General features: G+C 38.7%; 1 protein-coding gene across 1 annotated transcript in view; it reads left to right on the top strand.

Moving 5' to 3' along the window:
• Positions 1-12,824, top strand: part of TESK2 (testis-specific kinase 2) — a 72,142-nt gene that overhangs the window by 23,478 nt on the left and 35,840 nt on the right. The window contains exon 3 of the mRNA XM_009708475.1: positions 6,868-6,916. Coding sequence (XP_009706777.1) covers positions 6,868-6,916 — 49 coding nt within the window. The remainder of the gene's footprint in view (positions 1-6,867; positions 6,917-12,824) is intronic.

Genomic DNA, 12,824 nt, shown 5'->3' with positions numbered 1-12,824 from the left:
AAACATTTTCTGGGATTATTTTTGGACATGTGAAGCTTATATTAGTATTTAAAGGCAATGATCCTCCTCCAAGAAGTTCTAATGTATAACTTCCCCATTCCAGGGACTATGAGCTACCTCAGTTTGCTGTTAAATGTTACTTTCTTCACTTAATTTCTGTCCTTTGAAGTTCTTCCTCTATATTACCGAGTAAGCTGTTTTGTCACTAGCATCAAGTTTAATTATTATTGATTAGTCGCTGGATCTTCTCCACATGCCTTGAAGGTGTACTCTGATTTTATGTAATATATCTACCTGAGCTGCTTCATCTTCTGTAAGCTCTAGGACTACCTACTGTTAACTTATGCTGTAAACAAGTTACTTTCCTTGGTGCCGATCTGTTGTTTGCCAGTAAGGATACTAGTGGATTCTTAGGCTGAAATGTTGAGATGGTGTTGTGCAGTGGTTAATTGTAGCAGGTAGAGGGCTGGGAGGTGCTCTGATAGCAAATGGCTTGTAAAATTATGAAACTGGATAGATGCTGGCTTTATGGAATCCAAAATCTGCTCTCAACCTATTGCAACATGGGTAGTTCAGTCAGTTAATGTTCTAGAAAGTGGATGTCAGATTCAGCAATGATGCCTGTATTTTAGTATACTAAAATCTTCCTTAATCTGGGTGTGTGATTATGTTTTTGAACATCCTGATGCTTTGATACCTAAAATTTGTAACTGGATCAATGTTTTTTGTCCTAGAACTCTTCCCTGGTTTATATGAACTAAGTGGCATGGAAGAGAGAAGAGATTCCTCTTCCTAGTAGTGTATTTGGTAGCCAAAGAGCATTGCTATCCTTTGGGTGATTAAAAAACCCATCCCTTTGCCAGTGCTCTAAAATACATAGCAACTTTTAACAAGCTATCAATTCCAATGTGCCCACGGTTAACTTCAAGATGTTACTGCAAAGATTCTTCTATTTTTGCCACTGATTGTACTGATGTGAATAATAAATATTGCTGATTATTTGAAACTGCTTTTGCTTCTGTTCTGTCCATATCAACTCATTTTCACAGTTACAGATGCCTTTTGAGGTTTTTGTCCTAGTCTGCAATCACCGTTCTGAGTATGAGTTTGTCAGTAGCTGCTGACTTTCTTCCATTCCTTAGCTCAGTAGACATTACCTAGGGGCAGGTCTGTGTTTTTACCTTAGTGACGCTTCTGTACTACTTTGGGAGATGGAGTTGTGTCAAGGTATTTCAGTTTTTCTGCTTTTAATACTTGGTGAAGTATCGGTCTGGTTATTTAGGCTTTAAAAATAACTCATGTTTATGGGCATGGAGTGAAAGGCTAACTTTAAATATCCCCGGTCATTTCAGTATTTCTGTGCTCAAATTCTGCTCTTGGCTAGCTATGTAGATCCATCTTGATCAGGAGACTGATGTAAGTGAAGAACTTAGTTTTCACTTACCAAGTCCCCAGTAGGTATACCATCAGCATGATAGCATCATAGAGATTCTAGTGGTCAAATATGTACGTATATATAAAAAAATTTCTAATGTATTTTCCATAAAGAAAATGAGAAACTGCCCTCTATTAGAGGGATTATTTTGACAAAAGTGGAACCTCTTTGTCAGTCTATTAAGGATATTTTGGAATGGAAGACTCCAACTCTTGCAGCTGCATTGGCATGATGGTAAAAAGTAAGGGGATTTAGAGGTTTTTTTGTTTGTCTCCCTTTTGCTTCCTATTTCAACTAGCAGATATGATTCCAGGGGCAGAGATGTTAACTATAATGTAGTAACTTTTTGTTCAGTCACTGTCTGGTGATCATAAGAAACTACGTATGAAAGAGCTGCTTTTTTTTGTTTTGCTTTTTTTCTCCAGGGACCAGCATAGGGACATTTTAGGAGTGGGCAGGGCAAAAGCAGACTGGTGGTGTTCATGGAGTCTTCTGCTCTGTTTTTACCGTCAAGCTCATCTCCTATCTCGACCTCCCAAGTTAAACATGGAGAGCTAAAATGCTTTTCTGCCTCTGATCTACACTTTTCCCTGTGCTGGGTGTGGGATGTGCTGGCTTTATCACATCTTCCCCCAAAACAGATGGTGAGAGCAGGAGTGGAAAAGTGAACTGGAGTTCTGGTTTGCACTGTGTGATGTTTACGATAGCCATTTTAATACAGGTTGGCTGGTCCATGGCAAGACTGAAATTACCGGGGTTAGGGAAAACAGAGGTCTGGAGCATTTCTTTGCTTCCTTATTAGCTCGTGTCCCATTTAGAGCGCAGTGTTGTTCAAGGCTTGGGTTAGACCTGGTACCGGGGTTATGAAAGGTCTAGTGTATGCTTGTAAATGTGTTTTACCGCTTTGCTGTTTCTCTGAATGCTGATGTGCTGCAGCAGTCATGAGTTTTTACCCAAATCAAAGTAAGAAAATAGAGCTGGAGAGGACTCAAGAAATCACTGTCCTTGTTGTCCTAGACTGGGAGCCTTAGGGCTGCAGCCTGAGAGACCCGATACCTTTTCATTCTGGTAATGTCTTATAGGTGTGTTTTTTCTCATTTTTTCACAAATGAAGTGGTGTGCTAACACAGATTCTTCATCTCCTGTGCTGTCTCTTAAATTAGTGTATCTTCAATTTTGAGATAGAATTTCAGTCTTTAGTATCACTACTGTTTGCATGAAAAAGTATTTCTTTCTTTGATCTGTACCTTGGGGACTTCATTTCAAACATTCTGTACACAGAAAACCTTAGCTCATGTCTTAAGTGCTCTCATGGGAGCGCTTGGAGGTATTGCTGCGTGTTTGGCAGTGAGCATGCAGGCAGATTGACTCATTGATTAAATCCACCTTCTTGTGCACACACACAAATAAGCAAGCAGTGTGCATATTACATTGACTTCTTTCAAGGAGAATTTTGTTTCATCTGCTTTCAGACAAATGTAACACCCTGGGAACACAATACCAGGATTTTTTTTTGCATGCAGCTTTCTCCTTTCAGACCTTCCGTTTTGTGAAATTGCTTGTGATGGACTTCGTTACAATAGCCAGAAAGACGGCTTTAGTCTTTTAACATCCTTTGTCCTGTGTTGAACAGTGCTTTAACAGAAAAGAAAAATACTTTTACTTCTCTCTGTGTCATGTGGTTATCGAGAAGGAGTATTTTAGAAATGCGGTGCGCGAGACAGCAGAAAAGAGGCTGCATGTGTTGTGTATAATATGTGACAGAAAGGTTAGATTAAATGCCTTACCTCTAAGTCTGGAAAATCAAAAGGCAAGTGTAGAAAACTTAAAATACATTTTAAATCTAGCATAGTGCCTAAAACATTAAGGAAAGTCTTAATACAGACTTAATATTCCTACTCACCCTCTTCCTTCTCCAGCAGTCAGTGCAATGAAGTATGTGTCTGTGTTTTGACCTTGTTTCTTCTTGTGTTACTGAGCTCATATGAGAGACACTTGCATTGGTGTGTTTGGTTTGTTTCTTATGTTTAATGTTATTGTCAAACTGTTGAATTTTCTCGTACAAGTAGTAGATTTCAGAGGGCATCAATTTATTATGTTGGACTGTAGCTGCCCCAGGTTTATCCACAAAACAGGAATATGTCCCAGTGAAGTTCTTTTAATGGGAAGCATGTGTTCAATGTCTCAATGTCCACAGTGGCTGTATGATCTGGATATTAATTTTGCTTGATTTATCAAGGAGGCAAAGATTGCAGACTGAGGCTACAGTTGTTAGATTCTGTCTGGAATTTTCTCCCTTGCAGTCTGACTGAACTGAAAGCAGTTTGGGTAACTGCTGTAATGGACTAAGAAATATCCAGAGTACCTTCTCTTCCTCTTCTCTAGGAGGGCAGGTATTCCAGATTGATTGAGGAATAACCTGGTTTATGGAAAGAGACTTCCAACGTCTGAACTTTGCTAACATTTATTAGAAAGCATTTTGTGGTGGAAATGTGCTGCACTGTATCTAGTACGGTGGACTCAAATAGCATCCTTCATATTTGCAGCTTCTGGTGAAACTTTTCCAACCACTAGTTATGATTTTGGAAGTGCTTCAGCTTTCCTGATAAGGCCAGATACACTGTCTTGAAAATAAACTTCCTTAAATCTGCAAATGGTCTCCTGTTTTGTGGATGACTGGCTCATTGAAGCTTCTTCCAACCAGAAAAGCTTATAGGAAGTGTAACCTTTGGCTGACAAGACATTCTGCTGAACTTCACTTACAAGCACATTTTGGCTCTGGAGACAGTGCGTCTAGCCAACAGGAATAATATCAGCTGTACTGGACCTGCATGTCAGCTTCCTATCCACAGAACTTGGAATCTCATCTGGGGCAATCTCAGAAATTGAAATCTTATGTTAAGTCTTGCTTGGTAATTGTATTTCCTGATAGCAGCTGCGTGTATTATCTTTTAGTGAAAATGCTTTCCAACAGTGTTTTGTAGCAGTAGTTGGCTTAACCAAGAGGCTTTTTATTGTTTGATACAGCAGCTAAGAAGTTGTTTTCCAGGAATTTGGATCACTAGAGGTCTATTCTATCAATCTATTTTCCAGAGTCTGAAAACTGAGATTCTTGACACAAAGTTTAAATGGTTTCAGTATGTTGCTTGTAAACTCATTAATTCTGTCTTTATCAGTGTATCTGGTTTCTCTTTTCCTGGGTAATAACTTCTAAATATGCAGGGTTTATAAATGTATCTTTATGTCCAGCTTTTTTCCATGAGATCATGATATTGAGCTTGGTTTTTAATTTCTGATTTAAAGTTAGAAATGTATGTCTGTTTCCCAGTAGAAACCCTGAACATTTAAGAATTTTTGAACTCTTGGTAACTTGAGACAGTGTGTCTTTTCTGCCTTAAGCATAGGTTCACAAAGGTAATGACTATGTTTCCACTGAGACTTCCCTTGACCAAAACAGGTTGGCAGAAAAAGTTAGTTCTACCAGTCTTTGGGGTGACGGTGATGTTTTTCCTGTTTGATAAGGATGAGACAAGAAATCTAATTTTGCCAAAATTTTGATAAATTCTTGATTGCATTCATATTTTAGAATTAAGTCAAATACAATGAATTCCTAATTTGAAAGTAGTGTAATACACCTTTACAAAGGAAGACTTGATACATAGAAGAAAACATTATTACTTTTAATTGCTTAGCCTCATTTTTTGTTGAATGAAAATACTGCAGTACTGGATTAACCTTGTGTCATTAGCATGTTTCATAAAAGAGAAAATAATACTTTCAAAAGTTGCCTAATGGTGGAACTGATATCTTGGACTTTTTTTTTTTTTCCATTTTTGCTTGTGAATAAAACTATTAACACCGTCCTGATAACTCTGGAGACTTGGAGAATGCGTTAAGGAAGAAACAGATTTCTGCTCTGGAGGAGCCTGGATTTCTTAAGTCTCAGGAAGCTTAATTTGTCAGCTTGTTTACAAAATTGTTCATATGCAATTGCTGTATGAAGTGAAACTCAAACAGAAATGTTTTAAAAGAACTCTTCTTCCCTTTCCCCTGAATACCTGGTCATGCCCTCGTTCCTCGTTAAACAAGAGGAATTGGATTTTCACTGTCTCTCAAATTAAAATTTGCGTAGTTACTTTGGGGAATATTATTTGAGGTGAGAGCAGGCAATAGATGTTCATGTACAAGTCCTGCTGCTTCTTGGGTTATAAAAACAGATTTCCACAGCTCAGCTTATGCAAAGGACCTTATCGATATTATTTTTTCTTTGGCTGCTTGTAATTTACCAGTCAGCTGTTAGACAAGAGAACAGTGAGGATCATTCATTTCTTCAAAAGCAGCTTAGCTGAACTAGTACTACATGTGTCTTGCATCATTTTGTTGTTAAACTCAGAAGTGTTTGAGGATATCAAAGGTCCTTTTCCTTCAAATTGTTCTTCACAAGATTCCCCTGTCACATTTAATGAAATTATGCATTTCTACCCCTTGCTTACAAAGTGGAAATTTCTGAACGTTGTGGAAATGACAGACAATGTGTTTTTGCTTATTCAGACCAAAATCTAAATGATAAAACTGAAAATGAGTTAATCTAAAAAGAACCAATACTTTAACTGTGCAGGGAAGGCTCTTAAAGGGCATACAATTTGTTTTACTGAACTTTCTCATGAAGAGATGTTTACTGTAAATATTAATTTGCGTTTTGTAACTTTTAAGTTCAGCTTGTTCGGTGGTAAACATGAGCTTTCAGTTGTTCCTTGTACGTTAAATATATGGCACGTTCTCTGTCACTTTCCAGAAAACTCAAGGGTGACAGTCATTGCCATTAACAGGAGGAGTTGGAACCTTGTGCAGTGTAGGTAACTTTTGTGGAATGTGTGTATACTGGATACTACCGAGACTTGCTTGGATCCAAGTGTTGGAAATAGGGGGTTGCGGAGGGGAAGTATACTGCACGTATGTGCTCTCGTATTCCTGACTGGGTAGGAATGGGATAGGAAGAAACATCTTAATGCTTAAGCAGCAAAATGCAAAGGGAAGTAATTTTCTATTTATGCAGACCAACAGTGGATTACTTGGCTTAAACTTCCTTAAAATAGAGCTCTGAGACTGTTCCTTTCTGCATAAATCATCATATGCTGGCCTTTTGCTTATAGTCAAATTAGTAACTTTCCATCTTGAGTTTGAGCTGTCTCCTGTGCTCTCTTGGAACTGCTAATTCAAATTATATTGTAGTGTAGACACATGATTTTGTTTTGTGCGGAGATGTTTAAATAATCAGCCTTGAGGTACGCAGTATCTGTGAGGATGAATTTTTTTCTTTTTCCTTCTTTCTTGGCATATCCAGTACTTCTTATTATCTTAGTTTCTTTAAAGATAAAAAAAAAAAGGGGGGAAAAAAGCCCAAACCACTTTTCTTTTCTTGTTTCTTGTAGGTTTATGGGTGTCTGTGTGCATCAAGGACAGCTGCATGCACTTACTGAGGTAAGACTATTTCATGATATACATACCCTATATGAAACAGTTCTCAGGCCAGATTCTGCAACTACTGTTCACCTTGAGTGAGTTTCTTTTACGGTGATGAGTGAGTTAATCACATAGCGCTTGCTATGCGGTGAGAAGGCTGTGGAATCAGGCCTCAGAACTGTACTTTGCTTATAGCCCTTGTACGTCTTTTCTCATCAGAAGTGCTTATTAGGATGAAAAAAAATCACAGTAGGAACATAAAATTTCACTGATAATATTCTAAAGGAGAAGTGTGGGTTAGCGTTGAGCTGCCCCTAAATATTATTTGTTTCAGCAACATTGCATTGTGTTTAAGTCTTATTTATTACTCCAGTTGTGTGTATGTTTCACAGGTGAATCAGAGATGTTTCAGCTCGGTAATATTAGTGTATTCAGTCCCTACCACTTCTGTGGAATAACATCAAGATTACAGCTTAATCTGAGTCCCATAAAAAGGAATTGTTCCATTGCCTATGTACCCTGGCCAAGGTCTAGCTATCAAATGCGAAACTGAAGTTCCTGTTCATGTGAGTCTTCCTACCAAGTTTTACTGGGTTGTGTGTTTAATCCCCCTGTAAACTGCTCAGGAAAAACAAGAAGGGAATATTCTCTTGTTAGGAATAGTATTGCCTGTTTTGAGTCAAAATCAATAAAATGTTTTTCCTGCTGTTTTAGTTTGAGTACAGATTGAGGGGAAAATCATGTTTCATAAACTTAATGCTTCTTATTTACTTCTAATTTGTAGGAACTGCTCAATTAAAAGATCAACCATTTTCCACCCCCCAAAGACAAATATGCTATTAATTAGCAATTAAAATAGGTTCCTAATAAGCTTGCCAAGAGCTACTGTAAAATGAGAAGATTGCATAGCTGTATGCCAATTATCAGGATATGTGTGGCCATCACTTTCTGTAACTTTCACATGCAACTCTGAGGCAAAGAGGCACATAGGTGGGCAGTGTATTTCTTCACCGTCTGGGGTGAATTCTAGTTCTAGCTACTATTAGAGTGATGCACACTAGTTCACAGTGGCCGTATTTCTACTGTAAGAGCAAAGGTAAAGACGCTTTTGGAAATTTCAAGATACAGCACGTGTGAGGGGTCCTTTGATATGAGAGGAACAGTTTATTTGATCTTTTTTCCCTTTTTTTTTTTTCCTCCTGTGCTTGGTAGAGGAAATATTTCTGAGATTTGGCGCTAGATGGCTGATCAAGTCCTTCAGGCAGGCTTTGATAACATTATTGCCAATTTCTTTTGGACCTCTGATCAGTTAAAACAGGGAGGTTTCAGGCCCTTTCACTCACTAAACATGTCCTAGAAGAGACAGAGCTTCATAATGCTTTGTTGTACTAAATTTTGGCAGATCTTCCTCAGTGTGTTTTTTTGGTGGTTTTTTTATTTTATTTTTATTTTTATTTGTTTGCCTTTCCCCGCTTCATCCCAGTTGCCTGCCATTTAAAGGTCCTTCCCCACCCAGAAAGCCAAGAAAATGAAACCAGCACAGATGCTTCCTCGCGGAGAGCTAACTTTGTAGCTGTTTGCTTTGTTCAGCTATTTTTGAGTTCTTGGCAAGCAAATAAATCTAAGAAGGACTTCAAAGAATAACTTTTTATAGTTATAATTCAGAATAACAGAAGAGATTCCTGAAACATCTTGAAACCAAAGAGGAAAAGTTTTAGACTGAAGAAGGTTGCTGCAAAATTTTGAGAAACAGAATAGCTTTAGTGACATATTATAAAAGTACATGTAGTGATCACTGCTTTTCTTATCTGGACCAAGGTGGACATTTAATGCCTTCAATCAGAAAAAAACCACGACTGAAGACCATCATAAGTTGATGTTGTAGGGAATCCACACACAATTTTGTCCAATACAGTAATAGTTCTTTGGTTTTACAGTGCTTTAAAAAGTTAAGAGCTGTGTATGTTCGAAGTGGTGGAATTAGTTGTGTTTTCTGGAAGCAATAGTGGCATTTTTCATCTTGAAGTGTGTGTAGAGTAATAGTTGAATTCTGGAGACTTTTGGAGGTTAGAGAAGGGAACTGAAATGGCTAGCTGAAGGAATTATTAGCAAGATGTACGTGGTGAATCATCAGTTCAAATATAGCCCAGGAGGATAAACAAATCGGCCACTGTCTCGTGGTTTTTTTCAGCTTGTGGACCAAAAAGGTGGTCTCCTAGCTTCCAGTGCTCAACATAATTGATACTAGCCTGACGCTACTAGCACTCAGAGAACTTCTGCCAAGGTTTCACTTCTTTGGAGATGAAATTGTTGATTAAGAGGCCCATTGCTCAATAGGTGTCTGAGTTGCTGCAAGGAGAATCCTCTCTCACAGTAGCCTATGCTGGACCTGTTCTGTAAGGAGCTTAATTATCCCTTCTTGTGTTTTGAGAGCACAGTTGATGATACGCCCAAGGAAAAAGGATAAAGTGTCACTTAGAACTTAAGTCTGAGGGCTGATGGGAAATCGTGTTTATTTGTATGTATATGTTTCCATGACAGAAAAAGTTGAGAACTTGTGACAAATGTTCAGTGAATGGATTTAGAGGACTTGTGCTTAATAGCCTCCTGTGCTATTAACAGGCAGGGCAACAACCACAAATGGTGTTAGAGGAGGCTTGAGGATTTTATAAGCCAGTTAAGGGGCTACATTAGTAATATACAGCACTTTGTTATTGGAAGGCAGAGTCTGAAGTGTTACAGATTTCTTGTGTGTTTAAACACATGGGAGGCTAAACACAGTGGATCATGCAGAGCAGGTTTGTTGCTTGAGGAAGGTGTTGGTCATATGTAGGCCTTGGGATTTTCCCTTTTGGCAGCATTTTGCATTGTTTTAATTGTCCTCTCTCAAGTGGCTTTTGTTTTTAAAATTGTTGGGCAAGAAGCAGTTTCTGTTTGCTTTGGTTTGGTTTTTTTAAAAATAATGGAATTGTTTAATTATAGAATGTACTAGGACTTTGGCCTTGTTCTGAATCCACAGTCTTATCAGTTTTGAAAATCTAATATTGTTTTCAAAGTTCTGCTCAAGCCAGAAGCTATGGCATATGCCTCTTCTGAAATAGTTCAATACCCTTAGACTCCCAGAACGGTTTAGGCTGGCAGGGACCTCTAGCCTTGCAAGCACACGGTTAAGAAGCAGTTATGGAAAGTAAAGTAGGTGCTTTAATAGTTGTACCACTGAGATGAGTTGGCAGGCATTAGACTGCCTCACTAACTTTGAGCTGATGGGCACAGAATTGCTGTGCTCGTTTTCTGTAAAATCCGGAACTAGGTATCCCTTTCTCCGTATTCAGCTCTAATCTGTAGCTAGTGGTTTGTTTCTGTAGCTACAAGAATCTGCAGTGCTTCCTGCTGTACTCGCATGCTTCTTCAACCTAATTTCAGCCTCTCCTTCAAGCCTCTCTGTTTTCCAACAACCATCTTAATCTGACAACTCTCTTCACTTCCATTTCTTGATTTCCTGGCACGCAGCAGCATCCTCAGACTTGGAGAAACTTGCATAGTAGTACAGGCTCTGGTGTCAGTTAGCATGAGGTGCCGCTGAGCATTTGGAGACCAGATCTGAGCCACTGCCAGGGAGTTAGTAGACAGTATACATGCCAGGGGACATGAAGCTGTGAGCCAGTTAACGTGGAGCAGCCATGGCTTAATAGCAATAATGTACGATCTTATCCCATACGCATTTACCATGGAACGGCTGCATAAGCAAACAGTCATTTTAGATGGGAGGCAAACAAATTTTACATGTGTGTTGCAGGTTCTACAGGCCTGTGCTTTTATACTGAAGCAGATAATATAGCATACAGTCTAGCATATAAAAGCCACTTAATACCTTCTTGCAGATCTTAAATTATTTGTTGAACTCTGTTGAGCGAGTTTATCTAAGAGTGGTCAGGCTAAAATCTTATTATAATTAGATGTATTTATGTGAACAGAACGAGTCATACAGTTTGATAATTCCTTCTTGAAGGAAATGAAAGCCCTGACAGTTGTGTGTATAGAAGATGAGGAGGGGAGAGTTACTATGTGTTGATTGGGATATCTTGAAATTGCAGTGCTTCACAGACAATAGCTAATTGTTACAACAGAAGCTTTATGGCTATTAATTCATACTGGATGATAGTAAAAAAGTGCACAAATGCTCTGCTGCCATAATCTAAAGCTGTAGTTTTACTTGCTTACTGTGGGATCTGACATGCACTGGAGCTTTCTCTGGCAGAGAGCAGGGCTGTTGCAGTGTGATAGGAACCCTTGGTCTGTGATGGAGGGGTACGACAGTATTGTTTCAGCCAGCAGCTGAATCTGCTTTCTGCCTGAAGTGGCTCTCCGCCAGTCTTTCTCCTTGCTGGTGTACTACCTAGTCAGTCCTGATTCCATCCCAAGTATCTGGTGTGGTATTAGATGTTTCATGAGTCTGAGTATATTTGGGCAGCCTTGGTTTTAAGGCGCTGTAGATGTGGCATTGGAACAATAGTGAGATAACTGTGAGGGGCGAGCCAGTCTTCTTGTGCACCTGGCTCCTCCTGTGCATCCCATTTTGTGAGTTCTCCTTATCGGCTGCTTCACATACTGCACCTTACAGGTGCTGCATGCAGAGGTGCATGAAAGTGCTTTGAAGTCTTTTTAAAATGTTGCCTGCATGCTCAGTGATGTTGTCTGCAATAGCGCATGGTAGCAATGCATAGTATGGACAACAGAGTTTAATGCAGATGTATGTGGCAAAAAGTACTGCAAGAAGAATATCTTGACTACTGCTTTAACTTTTTATTTTTAAGAGAATCTATAGAATTCTTTGAATTTGTGCACATTTTCAGTTAATTTTTTTAATAACTGTGTCATAAACCCTAGGAAAAAATTTACTATGGAAATCCTTCCAGACATGTTAATTTTTATCTTGGGCAAGATAATTGCTATTGGACAGTTTTGACATGTTGGACCGTAATAGCTTACTGAATTTGACACTGCTGTTTTTACCATCAACCACAACTCATTGTTTTCCGACAAGAATGCTATTATGTAGAAGTTTGGAAAAGACTTTTCTTTTCTTCTTTTCTTCCTTGCATAGTGTATCCCTTTTGTACTCCTAAAGCTCATCTTAACAAAAGAGCCTGTGGCTTTTGAAGAGAGAGGAGTTTTTTCAGTAAGTTCCTCTGTGATAACTGACAACTTTTCTCCTCTGCTTTTCCTCCCCACAGCAATAATTTAAGTAAACTATAAATGCAATTAGTGGAGTTTCAAGCCTTTGGAGACCTTTTTTTTTTTTTACCATTCAGAGATAGCACTGACTGGGAAGAAAAAATAGTAAAAGCTTAAAATTATCAGAATTGTTACAATTATGGTGAATAATCCTTTTACAAGGAAGGGAAAGTAAGTTCTTTAAGCGAGAAGGTCCTTCTGATATACAACTTTCACAGGCAGAATCTATCATTAAAAATGTTTAATTTTCCTTTTCCTCTTTTTTCCTCCCCTCAGTTCTTAGGCCCCTTTCTGTGGGGAGTCTTTGACTCTGGAATGGAGAAAAGCAGACGTCACTTGGGTCTCCTCTTCTAAATCTTTATGCTGCAGCAAAAATTGTAGGCATACATTGCCTTCCAGATGGCAATTGCACACTTTTGAGAGTTTTAAAAAGCCTAGAAACACCGTTCCTTCCCTGCTCCCTCCTCCACCCAATCTCCTGTAACACTTGCTAATCCCTAGTGTTGTTTCACAAGTGTGATTCATATTGTTTGAGCAACTTCGGTTTTACTCCTGTAGCACTGCAAATATTTAACTCAGCTTTGGTGATCACAGTAGGCTAGCCTGTCAACCCTAGAGAACTTAGTGTCTTTAGAACTGTAGTTCCTATTATCAGTCATTCTGCAAATATTCCATATGGGAAAGGAATCGC

This window comes from Cariama cristata, unplaced genomic scaffold, assembly GCF_000690535.1.
Source record: "Cariama cristata isolate BGI_N322 unplaced genomic scaffold, ASM69053v1 scaffold22479, whole genome shotgun sequence".
In the NCBI taxonomy this organism is placed as follows: domain Eukaryota; kingdom Metazoa; phylum Chordata; class Aves; order Cariamiformes; family Cariamidae; genus Cariama; species Cariama cristata.
Note: the sequence above shows the minus strand (reverse complement) of the source record. Positions and strands in the feature narration are given on the sequence as shown.